At 43.4% G+C, this 17,900-nt stretch overlaps 1 protein-coding gene across 2 annotated transcripts in view; it reads right to left on the bottom strand.

The window, feature by feature from the left end:
• LOC149317246 (transcription factor GATA-6-like) overlaps positions 1–16,296 on the bottom strand; it is a 40,848-nt gene extending 24,552 nt beyond the window's left edge. For both annotated transcript variants that reach the window (XR_016280615.1, XM_089517162.1), the window contains exons 1-2: positions 16,152–16,296; positions 13,434–14,434 (exon numbers count right to left, since the gene is read on the bottom strand). Coding sequence is in view for 1 of the 2 variants with exons in the window: in XM_089517162.1 (XP_089373288.1) it covers positions 13,434–14,397 (964 nt within the window). In the remaining variant the exon portion in view is untranslated. The remainder of the gene's footprint in view (positions 1–13,433; positions 14,435–16,151) is intronic.
• Between the last annotated feature and the right edge of the window lie 1,604 nt (positions 16,297–17,900).

The following is a 17,900-nucleotide window of genomic DNA, read 5'->3' as shown; positions in this document are numbered from 1 at the left end:
GTTTGTTGTAGGCCCAGAGGGGGGCAGGGGGAAAAATCTCCTATAAGTGGAGTTTCTGTGCTTCACTTTCTCAGGAGCCAGCCCCAATGACTTCAATGAGCTTCACTTCTGAGCTGATGAGTAAACCAGAAGTACAATGTTTGTAACTTCGGAGTAGTTGAGTAGCAATGGGATCCGGCATGGTGTGGTGGGGTCACAGTAAGTCACAGCCTCAGAGGAAGGCAATGGCAAACTCCTTCTGAACAAATCTTGCCAGGAAAACCCTAGGATAGGGTTGCCATAAGTCAGGATTCATATCGTGATCCTCATTGCTTTTCCTTCCAGGGACTGAGGCCACAAAAATCTTCTTCCAAGAAGAAGAATTCAGATTGAGCCTCCAAGTTTACTCAGGAGTAAGTCCCATTTCCTTTGCTAGGATTTGCTCCCAAGTAAGGAGACCACTGCAGAGCTGTCAGCTTTGTACACCTATTATTATTATTATTATTATTATTATTATTAGAGGACTGTAAAGTTTGCACATAGTAAGGGTCAAATAAAATAAGGGGGGGATAAAAACCTGCCAAGCGGCAGTACAATCTAAAACAACAACATTACATGATCAAAACACCTCTAAAATAATATTAATTAGGAGACAAAGGAGACAAAGTAAGCAGGAGATGAACAACCAGGAATTTGGAATAATAATAATAATAATAATAATAATAATAATAATTTATAGCCCAAATACTCTTCATTTGGGAGCCAGCCACCTCTCTCTCCAAAATGCTGGGATTTATTCCAGTACTACTGTATTGTACAGTACTACAATGTGCAATTAGAATGTACAACACACATTGTAGTACATTGTACATTTGCACATGTTAACTGTACATTGCAGTACATTGTACATTCTAATTGCACATTGTAGTACAGTACAATACTACAATGTGCAATTTAAACCAGCATGTTTCCCCACTAAAACCGACCAGCCATTTGATCCTCCTGATTGTAAGTAAGCGCCTTGGAAGCGAAGAGGAACAGACAGCAATTTTTCCTTGTGGCATTCAAATATATAAATGTATTATTATTATTATTATTATTATTATTATTATTATTATTATTATTTATTAGAAACGAAATGTTGAAAGCTCACCCAATGATCCTCAGGTCTATCTTATAAGTGTGTCAGTGGTTCCGAACCGCTAAACTCTCTGCCTTTCGGTTTCCGCTGCAAAAACTCATTGTCTCTTTCTTTTATTGCAGCAGAGAATTTTGTCAGCCTCCTGGTTTTGGAGAAAGGCGGGCGACCCAATAAGTAAATACATAAATAAATGTCCTGGGAGCCCCCCCCCCCCTTAAAAATGGGAAGAAAGCCTTCTGAGATTCCAGGGATCCCTTCTACAAAGGATCCCGATCGGCCGCCAATATTGGAATTAAAAACGCGGAACCCGCCGCGCTGAGATCGCTCTCGTTTTCTTCGGAGGACTGTCCTCCATTTGCAGCTTTGGAGCAAATACAGCCTGAAGGCTCACTCTGTGATCTTGGCCAAGTCACACTCTCTCAGCCTCAAAGGCAAGCAAAGGCAAAACCTCTTTTGAGAGCGAACCTTGGCAAGAAAGCATCCGTTTTGACACCCCTTTTGAACTGCCACGGCTCCATGCTCTGGAATTCTGGGATTTGTAGTTTGTGGTGGCACCTCCGGTGCCACCACAAACTACAAATCCCAGAATTCCAGAGCATGGAGCCTTGGCAGTTCAAAAGCGGTGCCAAAACGGATTCTTTCTGCACCTCCAAGTTCCTCCTTAAAGTATTGTTTTAAGCACTTCTAATGTCTTCCTTTATTTCCAAATAGGAATAACCTGTCCTTTCCTTTCCTTTTCCCTTTGTCTGTTATTCTGTAGCCCTTGCAGGATTGCTACATGTTTAGTCTAATCCAAACTTTCTCTTCTTCTCAACCTCAGCTCTGTCTAGTTTCCCAGTGGCTTTGATCAGGTTGAATCTTCAAAACAGACTGAGCAGATCTCTGAACTATTTGGAAAGTGCCACTTTCCCCCTCCAAGAACCATCTCATAGGTTCCTTGGAAACATCATCAGCTGAATTTAGCCACTCAGGGGCTAAAAACTGCAGTTAGGAAAATCTGGATTGAAATTAGGATCACAAAAAAGCACTTAAAAAACACACACCAAAGTAACACTACTTGCCATATTTTTCAGGATATCTAATAGATTCCTAGATTCTCCTTAGAAACTATTGGACACTTTCAACTATACACAAACTAGAAAATTTATAAGCAAACCAGAAAATTTAGCACTGAAATAAATGTTGAAACTGTGTATAATATATAATAAATAAACAAATATATATATACACACACACACACACAAACTAGAAAATTTATATAGTCAACCCAGAAAATTTAGTACTGAAATAAATATTTAAATTGTATGTAATATATAATATATTAACAAACTATATATATGTGTGTGTGTGTGTGTGTGTGTGTGTATAAACAAACAAGAAAATGTATATAAGCAAATCAGAAAATTTAGCACTTAAATAAATGTTTGTAGTAGTTGTTCCTTTTCCCATCAATATTTCAAACCATCTGGAAACTTTAATTTTATGGGATGAGCCTGTCCTTTTTTGGGTGTGTGTGTGTGTGTGTCAAATATTATCTTGTATGCTGGTGTGTGTGTGTGTGTGTGTGTGTGTACACACACTATATATATATATATATATATATATCTACAGTCCCATATATATATATATATATATATATATATATACACCCTACCTTTCCCCACAGAACCAGGACTCAAGGTGGCTTAAAACTTCAGACAGATATAATGTAGATTTTTAAAAACCTACAAAAGATTGTCATTAAAATGAAACAAAACTATCATTTGGCAAAGTAATCCCTCTCCTCCAAGGCTTCTGAAAAAATGATTTTGCAAGGAGACACCCAGTCTCTCCTTTGTCCTTTGGGCAATTAAAATGGGCTTTTAAAGTGATAACAGATCCAGGTCTTTTTATCTGGCTTGTTGTCAGAGCAAGTCTGTAAGGTAGATCCCTGCTCTTTCTAGAGACCTCAGGCCACCCCCCAAATCTCTCCTGCGGTTGACAAAAGATCATCCCAGGTCCACCCACAATCCCTGAACTCTCTCTCTCTGCTTGGTGGCCATTTGTGAAAATTCATTAACATACCAGATAAGATTTGACCCCCCAAATAGGACAGGCTCATCCTGTGAAATTAAAGTTTCCAGACAGTCTGAAATATTGGTGGCAAAAGAGCAACAACTACAAGCTAATAAACATTTACTTCCATGCTCAACCCTCTTATTTGTTTCCAGTGCTTTTCAGTCCCACTGTGTTCTGGAGCACCAAAATTATTTATTTGGACTCGGTTTTCTTTTCATTGTTTTAATCAAAAAGCCATTTGCTTTCCAGATGCTCTTTATTTGTTTCCTAATATTTCAAGATTAAATGCTGGGTTTCACAAGCCCTCTATTTGCCATGATTCAGTACCACTGATCTGTATTTTAATCAAAAGATATCTTTGTGACCTGCATTTAGTTTACACTTCATACACTTAACTGCAGTTAAAATTATTTACTATTAATTATTTGAGGTAATTAGCAGTGGGAATTTTTAAATATACAGTATATCTCCACGTTGGAGTCTGTATAAATCCATATTATTTTAATGGTAGCAGCTACAGAGTATGTTTGATAGATGGCTTAGAAATCAATTCAATTCAATGGTAAGTACACCAATTTAAACAGATCAACACAGAACTTAAGATATTTGCAAGTGTCTTTAGGGGGAAAATTTAAATTGTAATTAATGTTATTCTAATCTATTCCGGTTAGTCTAGTGAGACTATAAACCAAACTCATGTTGGTGCAGGTGTGAATTACAAAAGCAATATCTATATATCTGTGTTCAGTTTACTCCACAGTGAACTGACTGGATAGCTCTTTTTACACATATGGAACTGTATCGAACTATACATCTCCACCTGACTTCTTATGAATGTTATGAGCATTGAGTTGTCTGCACTGAAACCAGGGTTCGAATTCCCTTTCAGCTTAAGATGAAGACAATGGCAAACCTCCTCTGCATAAATCTTTCCAAGAAAACAACAGCAAAAGATCCCCATCATCAAAGTGAAGGGCCATAACAACAACAAAGATTTTCATATATACATTTTCATATACACATATATACAAAGATGTTCATATGCACATATGTACAGTTTCATCTATACATTTCCAAAGAAATTGTTGGCAGGAAAGGTAAGGCATATGTTACTCTCTAACAGAAAAACAACCAAAATGGTCGGTATCCCTTACTGATTCCAGAACAGAGCTCAGCGCACTTGACTTGGGATATATTTTGATATAAATTCACTTGAGACCATGGCTGTGATCCAAAGACTGTTTTTATATGTCCAGACTGTATCTCTCCACCATCACTTACACAAATCAAGCAAACCTATAGTATTCATCATCATTTACTACATCTACACACTTCTCTATGTGTTGAACGGATATTCCTAAAAAGCCTAGTCAAGTAGGCCGCTGTATCAGTATTAAAGATCGGAGGGAGGTTGGGTGAGAGAAAGTAATTAGCTTAAAGCAAAGGTGGGAATCTCATGACCCTCCAAAGGTTTTTTGGACTGCAACTCCCAGCAGCTCTGGCCAGTAAGGAATGCTAGGAGTTGCAGTCCAAAAAAAATCTAGAGGGCCCCATGATTCCCACCTCATTCTGCAGCTAGATTGATGTCTGTTCTACATTATCTACAAAAGTAGCCCATACCACAAGTGTAGAGCTCTTAGGATTGGAGCCATTTTCCAAAAAGATTGACCCTATGCATGGAGTGGTTTATTATTGTGTCAGGAATGCCCTTGCTAAATGACCTACTCAGAAAGTCTGAGAAGGTAAGAGGTTTTGCCAAACACACAAGTCACTGAGTCTCACACCTTGAAATATCTAGCAATTGTATTCATTGAATCATTGAGTTGGAAGAGACCACAAGGCCATCCAGTTCAACCCCCTGCCATGAGTATGTAGCAGCACGCAGTTGTAAAACGAGCGAGATACAAATAATAAATGTCATAACAATAAAGCACAGGCCTCTTGAACATTTTCTTGCACTGAAAACCCAACAGAGAATCTTAAGTAATAGCAGATTAGATAGAGGAGAGCAAGTTTCTTACTGATAGACTATTTCTCTTGCTATTTAAACTTCTTTATCTATAGTCACAGTGATAATCTTTGTATTTGACCAACTTATCTAGGCATCCTACTGGGCATCCCAATTGTAAATACATTACAATAGGGCTTGAGTTGAGAAAGTTACTTTTTGACCACAACTTCCAGAATCCAGTGGCTAACTTTGACCATGATGGCTGGTGGATACATGTTTTAACTTTTTGAACTCTGGTTAGAATAAATCCAACTATATTAGTAACTTTTTATACAACTTTTTGAACTCTAATTAGAATAAATCCCACTATATTAGGATTGGCATGTAAGGAAACTAAAGCAGCTGAAGTGTGTACAAAAGATACAGTTATGGTAACATGTGAAGCAATGGGCTACTTTCAAGTCAGAATCTGAAACTGAACTGGCACTGGAATATCGAAAGAAATTATCGTGCTGCTTATTTTCTCAAGAGCATACATTCCTGGTGAATTATAAATGGCTTTCATGCTGATTAATGTCCTCAAAAGTGGTTAATTACTGTCTCAAAAAATTAACATCTCAACATGGAGAGTTTTCATGGAGAGTTTCCCTCTTTGATTTCCTCTATTTCCTCTATTTTAGGTAAGACACTAGGGCTTCAGTCCCTAGGGAGTACCTCACTGAATAAAACAATATCCAAGTAAACATGGAAGGGAGGATTGTGCTGCATAAAGTTCGATAGTATTAATTTAGAAAATGTTCTAAACTATATATTTTTAAATCAATAGTTTTCTACACTATTTAGTTAATTTTTAAAATTTCGTCCACATTTCTCAGCGTTTTTAATCTTTTTCAGTCGTCCTGAAAATCTTTTTACAAACACAGTTCAGTATTGGGAAACTGTAAAGTTACTTGGTCAGTCATTGAACTTTAACCAGTTAACAGCTTACGATGTCTAGAAAGACACGTAACCCAATTGTGAAAGACCTAATGAAATCCCCACTACCCCAAAAATTGCCAGGTCAATGTCCAAACTCCCAGAATACCCCAGGTAACATTTCCAACTACTGGTCTATTGAGACCCCACGAGTTTCATCAAGTCTTCTTAGGCAAGGAAAACTCAGAGGTGGATTTGCCAGTTCCTTCCTCTGAAATACAGCTTACAGCACCTGGAATTTGTTGGTGGTCTCCCATCCAAGTACTAATCAGGGCTGACATGGCTTAGCTTCCAAGATCAGATGGGATCTGGTGCCTTTACATAAAGTAAAACTTTTCTAGGTGTCAGACTTTGAGTTGGATTGAAAACATCTCCTGCAATTTCGATGGGGCAAGGATGTAATCAAGCCACAGATAATGTTTAGCTGCTTGAGTTGCTTTGGAAAGATCAAATTGTGGAGACAGTGGAGGCTGAGAATAAAATAGAGATTTCTAATTCCTAGATTATAATTTTGTAGTCTCTCCTAGAGGCTTGGACAGGGATGTCAGCAGTGTGTGTATGTGACATATTTTCACCAGCCTTTTTGTCACATCTTGTCTCCCTTAGGCCCTAAGGGAGATTTCCTTCCAAACTGCACATTTTAAAAGGCTGCAATCATATTCTTTTTGAACACCTCCTTCGTGTTGATTATTCCATCAGGGCCGATGGAACAGAGGCTCTACAGATCACAGTCTGACTGCTTTTCCATAGTGTCTGGGAAATTTACAGAGCTGTTGGATGCTACTTGCATCTGGGGTCACAGAGTGGTGCAAGAGGGAGAAAGGACTGCTACTTGCTGCCTTTTGTAAATTTCCCTCCATGATCCCAAATGCAAGTAGGATCCAACAGTGATGTCCCATGCGCTCAGTGCTAAGGCCCTCTGTATTCAGTGAGCTTTATTTCCAGGTAAACAAACGGCCTAAGGAACTGCTATGGACAAAACTGGTATATCACTTATCCTGGTGATTTTAGTTTTCTTGGTAATATTTGGGTAAAATTTCACTTATGTGAGACAGAGTGGAATTAACTCTGAATGAATTCATTATTAAAGGGTGAGAGTAGAGGACTCTTTGGGGAGCTTTAAGACTAATACGTTTAATTTAGCAAGGCCTTTTATGGACTGCCATCCACAAAAGCTTAATTCAAGGTAAATTTGTAAAGTCTCCAAATTCTCTCAAACCTCCTCTTAAGAGAAACCTTTTTAAAAATCTTAACAAATGCTCTCAGATATATATGTATGTTGCTCTTGGCAATTTAATATTAATGAGTAACCCTTACTTAGTAACATAGCTTTAAACTTCTCTGACCCAAAGTTAAAACAAAAAATTCCCCGCATTACACCTATCTTATTATTGTTTAAGGCAGCAGGCAACATCCCACTGTCCTCACTGCTAATATATACTGAAAAATAGGTAGAGTTAAAAATGAGGCGTGGGATATTTTACAACACTAACCAGGCATCTCCCAGGCATCTTCCTTTTCCCTTGCTGATGTTAGTACATGTTAACAACATGCGTGCAACATTTCACTTGTGGACAGCAGTTTCTTTTATTAGATAATGATCTTTCAAGAGTAAAAAGAATTAGGAGAATAGAAATATATTCTTTAAAACTACTTATTTCTTCTTTTAATAGTACCCAGACCCATATTTTAGGGAAGAGGAGGGTTTTAAAGGGAAAGTAAACCTAGCCATAGACTTCAGTTGCTTAAAGATCTCTTCCAAAGAAGTGGCAGTTAATTTCCAGTAACACCCACTTTTATTTAATTAAAATTAACATTTTAATTTAATTGAAATTAACATGGGTCAGTGTATTCGGAGGATTGCTTCTCTGTTCCTAAATATAATCTTTTAAAATGCAATCTCAGTGTTTATCTTTTAGGTTGGCAGTTATCTCTTCCTTTCCCTTTCAATTAACCAGCATTATCTCTGTCTGATTAAAGTTAATCTGAATCCTAGAAAGGGAATTTCTCCTTGATTTAAACCCAAAGTAAATCTTGCTCTCAGATCTCCTGAAATGAAATGGAGGGGAGAGATGATTTTAAGCAACACCTTCTTGTTATAGAGTAAATATTGACACTATGGTTTGCGCTGTATATGACTAAATGATTTGTTGTAAAATGGCTGGAACAAAATATTCAGCCAACTCTGCATATTTTTGCCGCATCGTCTTTAGATATTTCATTACGGAATCAGGACCAATTCATTTTCAAATTATTCTAGTGAATTAACTGACAAGCATTGGGACCTTCTATTTGAAAAAACGAAAAACAAAAAGCCCTGTGGCTCCAATTCCTTTTGCTTTATAAATTAAAGGGAAATGTGATCGACTGGGATTTCCGTGGACTGGCTTTGTAAAAAAACCCTCTTTCTTGACACCTTCAGCTGCTTTTGGGAAAGCAGGAAAAAGTAGTGACATATTAATGAATATTAGTACTAATCAAATGATTATTGGTTTGAACTATTTGTTCCTGGTGGTGGGATTTAATAGCTGAGTGGTTTAATTTGTGTTCAGTCATGAACCCTCTTTGAGTGGAAAGGCAGGGTTTTTAAAAAGCATTGCAAAGAATATGTAAAAGCTTACAGTAGAAAGAAATACAGTCCCTGTATTTTGGAGGGTCTTCTTTTCATATGTGAAAACCAAAGGTGGAAAGGTGGTTCCCATGCCTAAACAAAACTGCCCCAATCTTTAATTAATTCCTATAAGTAAATTGAAACCATTACTAGAGACAGCAAGATAAATAATTTTTCTCCCTCCCCCCCAAGCAGCTTGATCTCTGTTTCATCTACTTGCATGTCATTTAGTAAAGGAAGACCACAGTCCAATACACACTTGGTAGTAAGCCTCACTCAGATCAATGCATACCAATCGAACCAGTCATGTGTAGAAGAACCATATTTTAGATTCCAGTGAATAAAGGGAGAGCAAATGCACAGGAGTAAGCTTGGCTGAGCTGAATGGGGCTAAAGTTCCCCAGGACAACCCTAGGCAAGTCTGGCCCATCATAGTTGCCTACAATGCAATCCTATTTTTGTGGGACTTGCTTCCTAGACACTGCATTTAGGACTCCACCTTTGAAGACTATTAGATAGATAGATAGATAGATAGATAGATAGATAGATAGATAGATAGTCTGTTTAAGTCCTTTAAAACACCTTCACCTAAAGGCCTGGCCATTCTAAAAGTAGCTTGTTATCAGATATATCTGTTCAGTTCTTCACAGAAATATTCTGTGAATATTTCCACTGCACTCAATGGGGTTCCTGCTCTTTCCAGCTCACATATTTCCAGCCTCTCCTTTCCTTCCCCCACACCCAAGATTTCCAGAGCTCAGGAAAGTTACTTTTGGGATGACTACACACTCACACACACACACACACCCCTACATAAAAGTTTCTAGGCCCTACAGATTTCAGAACTCCACCTGGCAGCCCAGATGGAAAAAGTGGGCCTTTCCTTCCACACCTTTTCCTCACCTCTGGGAAAAGGATGAAACTACAAAAACAAAATTAAATTCAATTAAAATATCCCCTTTCCCAGCCCTGTTTCTTCTCCTTACTTGCTTTAGCAAAACCCTGGACAGGTTACTTGTCAGTAAGGCAATGATAGCAGCCCAACTGAGATGGTGAAGGTGGAGAGAGATGAGGCAATCTAAGGAAAGATCCTTATAAACCATTATTATTATTGTTGTTGTTATTATTATTATTATTATTATTATTATTATTATTATTATTATTATTACCATCTTATTCCAACTATTTGTCAGTTCTACCACACTCAATGGGGTTCCTGCTCTTTCCAGCTCACATATTTCCAGCCTCTCTCCTTTCCTTCCCCCACACCCCAGATTTCCATTATTATTATTATTATTATTATTATTATTATTATTATTATTATTATTATTATTATTCCTTATATCCCGCCTTTCTCCCAATATAGGGACTTTCTCCCAACTAACCCAACTCTATTAGTCTAACCTACTCTTCCCTCCACTGAAGTTTCAAGCTGTTTTTATATTTTCTTTCCCCCAGGAGTGGCAAGTGTGTATGTGAGAATAACTCTCTTTTTCCTCTCCTCATTTCCAGTGGTGTCCTCCATACCATTTGCACTGTGAGAAGTATACCCCTATAGCCTGGATTTAGTCAGAGTCAGCCCTCCATACCTACAGATACGGGATTTTACAGTCGTGTGTCGCTTTATGTTGCTGTTTTGCAGCATTTTTGTATTTTTGTTTTTGGCAAGATTTGTTCAAAGGTAGTTTGTTTTGCTCTTGCCTCCCTGAGAGAGTGTGACTTGCTCTGGATTTGAACCCTGCTCCTAGCCAAATGTTCAACTACTCAAACCACTCTTTTGGCCTTAACCCCATTGATTTCACTAACCCAGATTCAATTTTTGGGGGTCCCACTTAAAGTAGACCCACAGAAGGGCAAAGCCCAACACTTTGGTAAATCCAGTGATACAATAGGTCTACTCTAGTAAGTCTTAGGAACTGGTTTTGGCTTAGTTTAAGATTCAGGCTGAAGGTTTCCAGCAAGGCAAAAAAAAATGAAGGCATTGCTCCTCCAAATAAGAATCCAAACAATTCAAACAAGGCAATTCCCTCCAGTCTCTACATTTCTAGCGTTTGCTGTGTTGCATTTTCCTAACGTTGACTTTTCCCCTTTACTTCCACATATTTCCAGAGCTGAAGAAATTAAGTTGCTGCAATGCTGAACATTTGGAAACTAAAGGAAAAATATCTTTTTTTGGGGGAAATAATTCTTATTTGACGTGCAAATATGCCCTGCTTTTGCGATCCTTCCCCTACACTCCCTTTTGAGACTTCAGCTACCTCCCTAAGGAACAATACATTGAAATAGCCGCCATTTCTAGCCTCAAAAGCAACTATTTAAGCAACTATTTATTTTAAGAGGCTTGTAGCCTCCGAAAGAGATGTGAACAGAACCAGGGAAACCCAGCCGCACCCCAAAGACGGGGGTTTCGCAGAATTTGTTGCTGTTGTGTCCCTTCAAGTCGTTTCCCGACTTATGTCGTCGGCGACCCTAAGGGGAACCTATCAAGGGGTTTCCTTGGCAAGATTTGCTTCAGAGGGGGTTGGACATGGCCATCCTCCGAGGCTGAGAGAATGTGACTTGCCCAAAATCAGTTTACAGAATTAGGAAGAGGGATTGCTTTTCTTTCTTTCTTTTTAAATCACCTTGTAGTCATCAGAGTACAGAGATTCTTACATTTTTTATTGTGCTGTTTACCTTGCATAACATACATTGCACAAAATTGAAATGCTTCTTTATCTATAAGAGCTCTTTCCGGACCTCTTATTGTCCTTCTGGTTTGTGTGACTTGTATCTTGATATCTTATCCCTTTCTGTTTCCCTGGCTTGGTTTTCTTCATTTTCTTTGGGATCCTCATGTAGTAGTCTAATGAATACGTTTGTATGTCTCTTGGCCTGTTTTTATTTTTAGGAATAGGAAGAAGAGATTTCAGAGGAGGAAAGGAAGGACACGATCCCCATCCTGCTGTCGAAGGCAAAAGCGATCGCGGTCCGACTCCAGTTTCTCATTGTATGCTATTTTCTACTCACGGTCCAACCGCAAAGTGAGTGGATCAAAGACTAGACATATCTCCCTGAAAGGTTGTCCTCTTCCAGGAGATAGATAGATGCTATCATCTATCTATCTATCTATCTATCTATCTATCTATCTATCTATCTCAAGCCGCCTTGATCATTTTTTGGAAAGGCAGGGTAGAAATAAAATTTATTATCTATCTATCTATCTATCTATCTATCTATCTATCTATCTCAATGATCCTGGAATATATATAGTCCAGGATCATTAAAACAGATAGCTAGATAGCTAGATAGCTAGATAGCCCAGTTATCCTGGAATATATATATATATATATATATATATATATATATACCTGTATATATTTTCCCAGGATCATTGAGCTGGACAGACATACAGACAGATAGATATCCCAATGATCCTGGAATATACATATATATATTCCAGGATCATTGAGATAGATAGATGATAGCATAAAAATATATAGCCCAAAATACAACATAAAAATGAAAATAATAATAGTAATAATAGTAGTACTAGAGTAGTAGTTCTGCAAAATATATATATATATATATATATACACATACATACATACATACACATATATATATGCAGAATTATTATTATTATTATTATTATTCATTTTTCTGGTGCCTTTCTCCGAAAAAGGGACCCAAGGTAGCTCCACAAGCTAAAAACGAAGAGCTCCTCCGAATCTCTTCCTATTTAAAGGCCATTTCGGAACCACCCGACATCTAAAGACCATTCCAGAGCAAATCAGCAAAGAAACTTTCCTCCCATTAACCCCACGGGACTAAGAAATAATGAGGGCCGGTGTGGTTCTGAGCGTTGGAGATCTGGGTTCAAATCCCCGCTGGGACATGAAGCCCCAACACTGGGGGGACCTCGCCTGAGTCACACTCTCTCAGCCTCTGCGGATGGCAATGGCAAACCTCCTCTGAGCCAACCTTGCTAAGGAAACCCCCCATGATGGTCGCACTAGGGAATCCAACAAGCAGAAGGACCAGGACAGTCATAAATCCACTTGTTCCAGTATCGACTGCCTTCCTTTCAAACATGAATCCATTCATTGAACTCAGTGGGATCCCAATGGTCGGAGTTACCGATTGCTGCTGGGATTAAAAGTCTAGCATCTTCAGGTTCTTCCTGTGTACAAGAAGATCCCAAATTGGCCTCAAGAGTGATCCCTTTATGGATTGCTCAGCAAAAAGGTACATGGAATTATTATTATTATTATTATTATTATTTATTGGGCTCTGGGAAGATTTTCTGATGAGGATGAAAGCTTTTCCTGTCCCCTTTTCCCGACCCAAACCGAGATCTCTTTACTAGCTTTCTGGGTAGATCCAGTATCCAAACCTAATTTGCGACAACAAAAGCCCACCAAACCACGGATCCCTTTCTTGGGCCAACCAAATGCACAGTCTACATGCTGCAAGCTTTGGAAGCTCCACTGGCTTCTTCATCGGGCCAAGGGCTTAAAAGCCATCCAGGAAGGGGGGGGGGGATGAAGATGTTCGTTATGGGGCTGTTTTTCGTTTTGTTCTCGGTTCAGATGCTCCAGAAGCCAGTGGAGCTTGGAGAGCTCGCAGCAGGGAGTTAGTGAGGCCTTGTGGTTGGTTGTCCAAGGCCTGCGTTTCTTCTGGCTGGGTCTTGGGCTGGCTGGCCTTGTTGCTCTGCCCTCCGGCCTGGGCCTGCTTACCTGCCGTGGGGGCCCTCATGGCGAGGGGGGCGGCCCTGGTCCCGGGGAAGTGGAGCATGGAGTTGTCGAAGGGGCTTCCCCATCCGCCGGGGCTTCCGAACTGGGCTCCGACGTAAGGCCCGTAGTAAGGTCCGTTCAAGGGCCGGGGGCTGTAGGGCTCCCGGGGTCCGCCGTTGGAAGCCGGGGGGCTGTAGGCGAAGCGTTGGCCGCAGGAGGCGCCGCCGTTGCCGGGGGCCCCGTAAGAGGAGGAGGAGGAGGGGGGCGAGGGGCTCTCGGGGCCCGCCGTCGGAGGGGCCCAAGGCGAGGGCCCTCCGCTCTGGCCGCCGCTTTGCAGGTAGGGCAGCATGGAGCGGGTGGGGGGCACGTAGACGGGCGAGACGGAGGAAGGGGCCCCGAAGGCGGCGGCGGTGGCGCCGTTGCCTGCCCCCGCCGCGGCTGCCCCGGGGGAGGAAGGGTCGTAGGAGGCGCCCTGGTGGAGGCCCTGCGGCGGGGGATGATGGTGGTGGTGGTGGTGATGGTGGTGGTGGTACATCTCCTCCAGGGCCGTGGGCGGCGGCGGCGGCGGCGGGGGCCCTTGGGCGGCCGCGGGGTCGTGTCCGATCTTGGCGGCGGCGGCCGCCGTCGAGGCCCGGCTGGACCAGAGGAGCTTGTTGGCCTGGTCGAGGTCGGCCAAGAGGATGACGTCCTCCCAGCTGGGCAGCGCCGAGGGCGAGACGAAGGGCCCCAGCAGCGCCCGGCCCTCGGGGAAGGCCGCCAGCGGAGCCCCGCCGAGGCCCGGCTCCTGCTTGAAGGTCCGGAGCGGGAGAGGGCCGCCCCCTCCAGGGGAGCAGCCCGAGGAGGAGGAGGCCGAGGGGGAAGAAGGGCAGGGGGGCTCCCGGGAAGAGGAGCAGGAGGCCGAGGAGGGGGCTCCCAGCGGGAAGAGGGCGTCCTTCAAGAGGCACCAGCCGCCCTCGGCCAGGGCCATCCAGATCCAGCCCCACGCCGCCCCCGACGGAGCCTCCCTGAGAGAGAGAGAGAGAGAGAGAGAGAGAGAGAGAGAGGGACTCGGTGGGTGGAGGAAAGGAGGCAAGGAAGGACCCGGTTTAGTAGGGGTCCCAAACCCAGCAGCCCCCGGGCCTTTCTCCTCCCGACCCACCCCTGGGCCCACCCCCGCCCTCCTCCCAATCCAGGCCGCGCCTGGAGGAAAGGGGACAAGGGGGCCTCTGAGGACGTGCAGAGTGTCTCTCCCCCTCCCCCCCCCCAGCACTAAGTAACCTCTGTTCCCCAAGTTGGCAGCCGGAGCTTTCCTAGTCTTAACACGGATCTTGGAGCAGAGAGATCTCGTGGCCCCTGTTGAGACTCAATGAAAGAAGGAAGTTGGCAGCAAGAGCTTTCCCAGACTAAAGTCTCCTTCCTCAGATTTTGAGGCACCTTTGAGACCTCACTGAAAGAAGGAAGTTGGCAGCAGGAGCTTTCCTCGAGTTCGGTCTACTTCCTGAGATGCATTTAGCTCTGGAAGCTTGGCAGCAGGAGCTTTCCTAGCCTTCCGCCTCCTTCCCAGCTGCCTTTATTCGAGCGGAAGCCAGGGACAGGGCGATCTCTGTCCTCGGAGTCTGAGAAGGGGCTTCTTCCAGGTTTCTAAGAACGGGCCACAAGCAGGACTCTGGCTTCCACTCCGCAGAAGGCACCTGAGGAAGGAGACCGAAGCCTAGCAAAGCTCCTGCTGCCAAGGCCTTCCTTTCAGTGAGTTTCAAAAGGGCTACAAGATCTCTCTCTCTCTAGTATTATTATTATTATCATTAAAGTCTAGCCAAGCTTCTGCTGCCAATTTCTTTCTTTCAGTTGGCCTCAAAGGTGCTCCAAGATCTCTCTGCTCACAGATCCGTGTTAGTCTGCCATTATTAGGGCGTGAGGATGTCGGTTCAAATTCCAAAGCCTTTAGATATGGAAAGAAAGTGGCAACAAGTCCAGTTTGGAGGATGGCACAGTTTCTTGACGTTCACTCCATCCATCTAAACTGGGGGCTTTCCAGAGCGACAGAAAGGCAAAGAGATCGCCCTGTGACTCTGCAGGAAACGCTACAGCTTGCCACTTGGTTTTCCTGCTCAAAGGGATCTGGCTTTGAATTGACATTCTCGCCACCGAATGCATCTGAGGAAGCAGACCGAAGTCTAGAAAAGGAGGACCCTGGTGGCCTGGGACCCATCTTTGCTTTCCCCTCTCCCTCCCTCTTTCTGTGCAATGGGAGGTTAAGAAACAGGACAAATCGGATTCGGATCCACCAGGGAAAGAGAGGGAAACCAAAGGGGAGTGGGGGAAGCAGGGATGCGGAGGCGGGAGGTCCTGGGTTCGAAAAGAGCTCCCTCCGCTCCTAAGGAGGCTTTTTTGTCTTTGGCTGGCTCCCAGAGGGGCCGCCATCTCTCTTCGCTTCGGTTTCAGCCCATGAGTCACTGGATTTGGAAGGAAAACAATAGGGAATGCAGAATCGGGGGAGGGGAAGAGAGAGATGCTGCATCCGTATTAGAGAGAGAACTCGGCTTGAGAGCGCTTGAACTGCCCTGGATCCATGCTCTGGAATTCTGGGAATGGTCGTTGGTTGTGGCACCAGAGCTCCACTCCCAGAATTCCAGAGCATGGAGCCAGGGCAGTTCAAGCGCTCTCAAACCGAGTTCTCTCCCCAGGCAGGGAGTGGCAGAGAAGAGCCCCGATCGCCCCCATCTAATAAGGCCCAAGGCTCACCTCTCCTCCTCCTCCTCCTTCTTCTTCTGCCTGGATCGGAGTCTGTCTGTCTGTCTGTCTGTCTCTCTCTCTCTCTCTCTCGGCTGAAGCGAAGGAGGTCCAGCCGAGGCGGGGAAGGGAGCTGGCCGGCCTGCGAGGCTCCGCTGGGTCCGTCCAGCTGGGGATGTCGAAGAGGCACAGAGCCAGAGAGAGAGAGAGAGAGAGAGAGAGAGAGAGAGGAGGCGCCTCTGGCAGCCTGGCCGGAAAAGTTCCTCTGCGAGAGATTCCTGATTGGACTCCGAGAGGGAGGGGGCAGTCCCAGAGCCCCAGGGGGCCAGGCGGCGCTGGGCAGTGCCAGCCAGGGACCCAGGAGCCCCTGGGCAATGACAGTCAGGGGTCCTGAAGGCGATGGGCAATGCCAGCCAGGGATCGAGGAGATGATGGGCAATGCCAGTCAGGGATCCAGGAGACGATGGCTAATGCCGATCAGAGATCCAGAAGACGCCACTGAGCTGAGCAATGCCAGCCAGGGATTTAGAAACCGATGGACAATACCAAACAGGAATCCAGAAGACGCAGAGCGACCTGGACGATGCCAGTCAGGGGTCCTGAATACTCTGGGCAATGCCAGTCAGGGATCTTGAAGACGTTGGCAATGCCAATCAGGGATCTAGAAGATGATGGCCAATGCCAATCAGAGATCCAGAAGACGGCGGAGGCTCTGGGCAATGCCAGTCAGGGAGCGGAGCTCCGCTCTGGGCCCCACAACACACTCCAACTCCCAGAATTCCATAGCTTTGAGCCAGAAAAGACGTAAAGCGGTGCCAAACCGGGTTATTTCTCCACTCTGGAGTCCAATCCTCAAAGCACTCTGCCTGGCATACCAAGATCTCCTCCGGAGCATCATCTTCCTATTTTCCTGTTGGGGTGAAAAGGCTTTTTGTCTTTTCTTAAACCCCCAAACCCACAATATTCCGTCTTGGACATTTTCCCCTGTCGGAAAAATCAAAACAAATACAAAGCAAAACAAAAGCATTACTTTTTTCCCCCGATGCAGAAAATCCCTTCTTCCTTTTCAAACGCTCGGCCAATAAAATAACTTCTCTTGCGTTTTTATTGTAGGCTTTCAAGGATGGATCCATTGCCTTTTCCCATCATCCTGAAGGATCCTTCCCTGAAAGATCACTGAGGGGTCGGAGGGTTTCGTGCCGCTTTGGTCTGGGGGCCACAACAAACTACACTTCCCAGAATTCCATAGCACTGAACCTGGGCAGTGAAAGTGGTATCAGACCGGATTATTTTCAGCAGGGCGGCTTGGAGCTTCACTACGCAAGGACCAAACTGCGAGGAAAGGCTGGACTAGAAGGGATCAAGTCATACTCTTCGACGACATCATCATCATCATCATCATCATCTAATTATTATTATTATTATTATTATTCGAGGAGTTTTCCACCAGTTCGGGGGGCGATTGAAGCCAAAAGACCCTTTTCCTTATGCAACAATATATAATAATGCATAGAATTCAAAGTTGTAGCTGTATTTGTCTGTAGAGTCAGTATTTTAGAGAGATCTTGTGGCACCTTTGAGGCTCACTAAAAGAAAGAAGTTGGCAGCAGGACCTTTCCCAAGTTACTGTCTCCTGAAGCCTAGGAAAGCTCCTGCTACCAACTTCTTTCTTTCACTGAGTCTCAAAGGCGCCACAAGGTCTCTCTATGGAATAATAAATTATTATATTAATAATATAGCATAATATAATAATACAAGATA

Source organism: Sceloporus occidentalis, unplaced genomic scaffold (genome assembly GCF_023333645.1).
Source record: "Sceloporus occidentalis isolate IW3139 unplaced genomic scaffold, rSceOcc1.0.p SCAF_3, whole genome shotgun sequence".
Taxonomy (NCBI): domain Eukaryota; kingdom Metazoa; phylum Chordata; class Lepidosauria; order Squamata; family Phrynosomatidae; genus Sceloporus; species Sceloporus occidentalis.
Note: the sequence above shows the minus strand (reverse complement) of the source record. Positions and strands in the feature narration are given on the sequence as shown.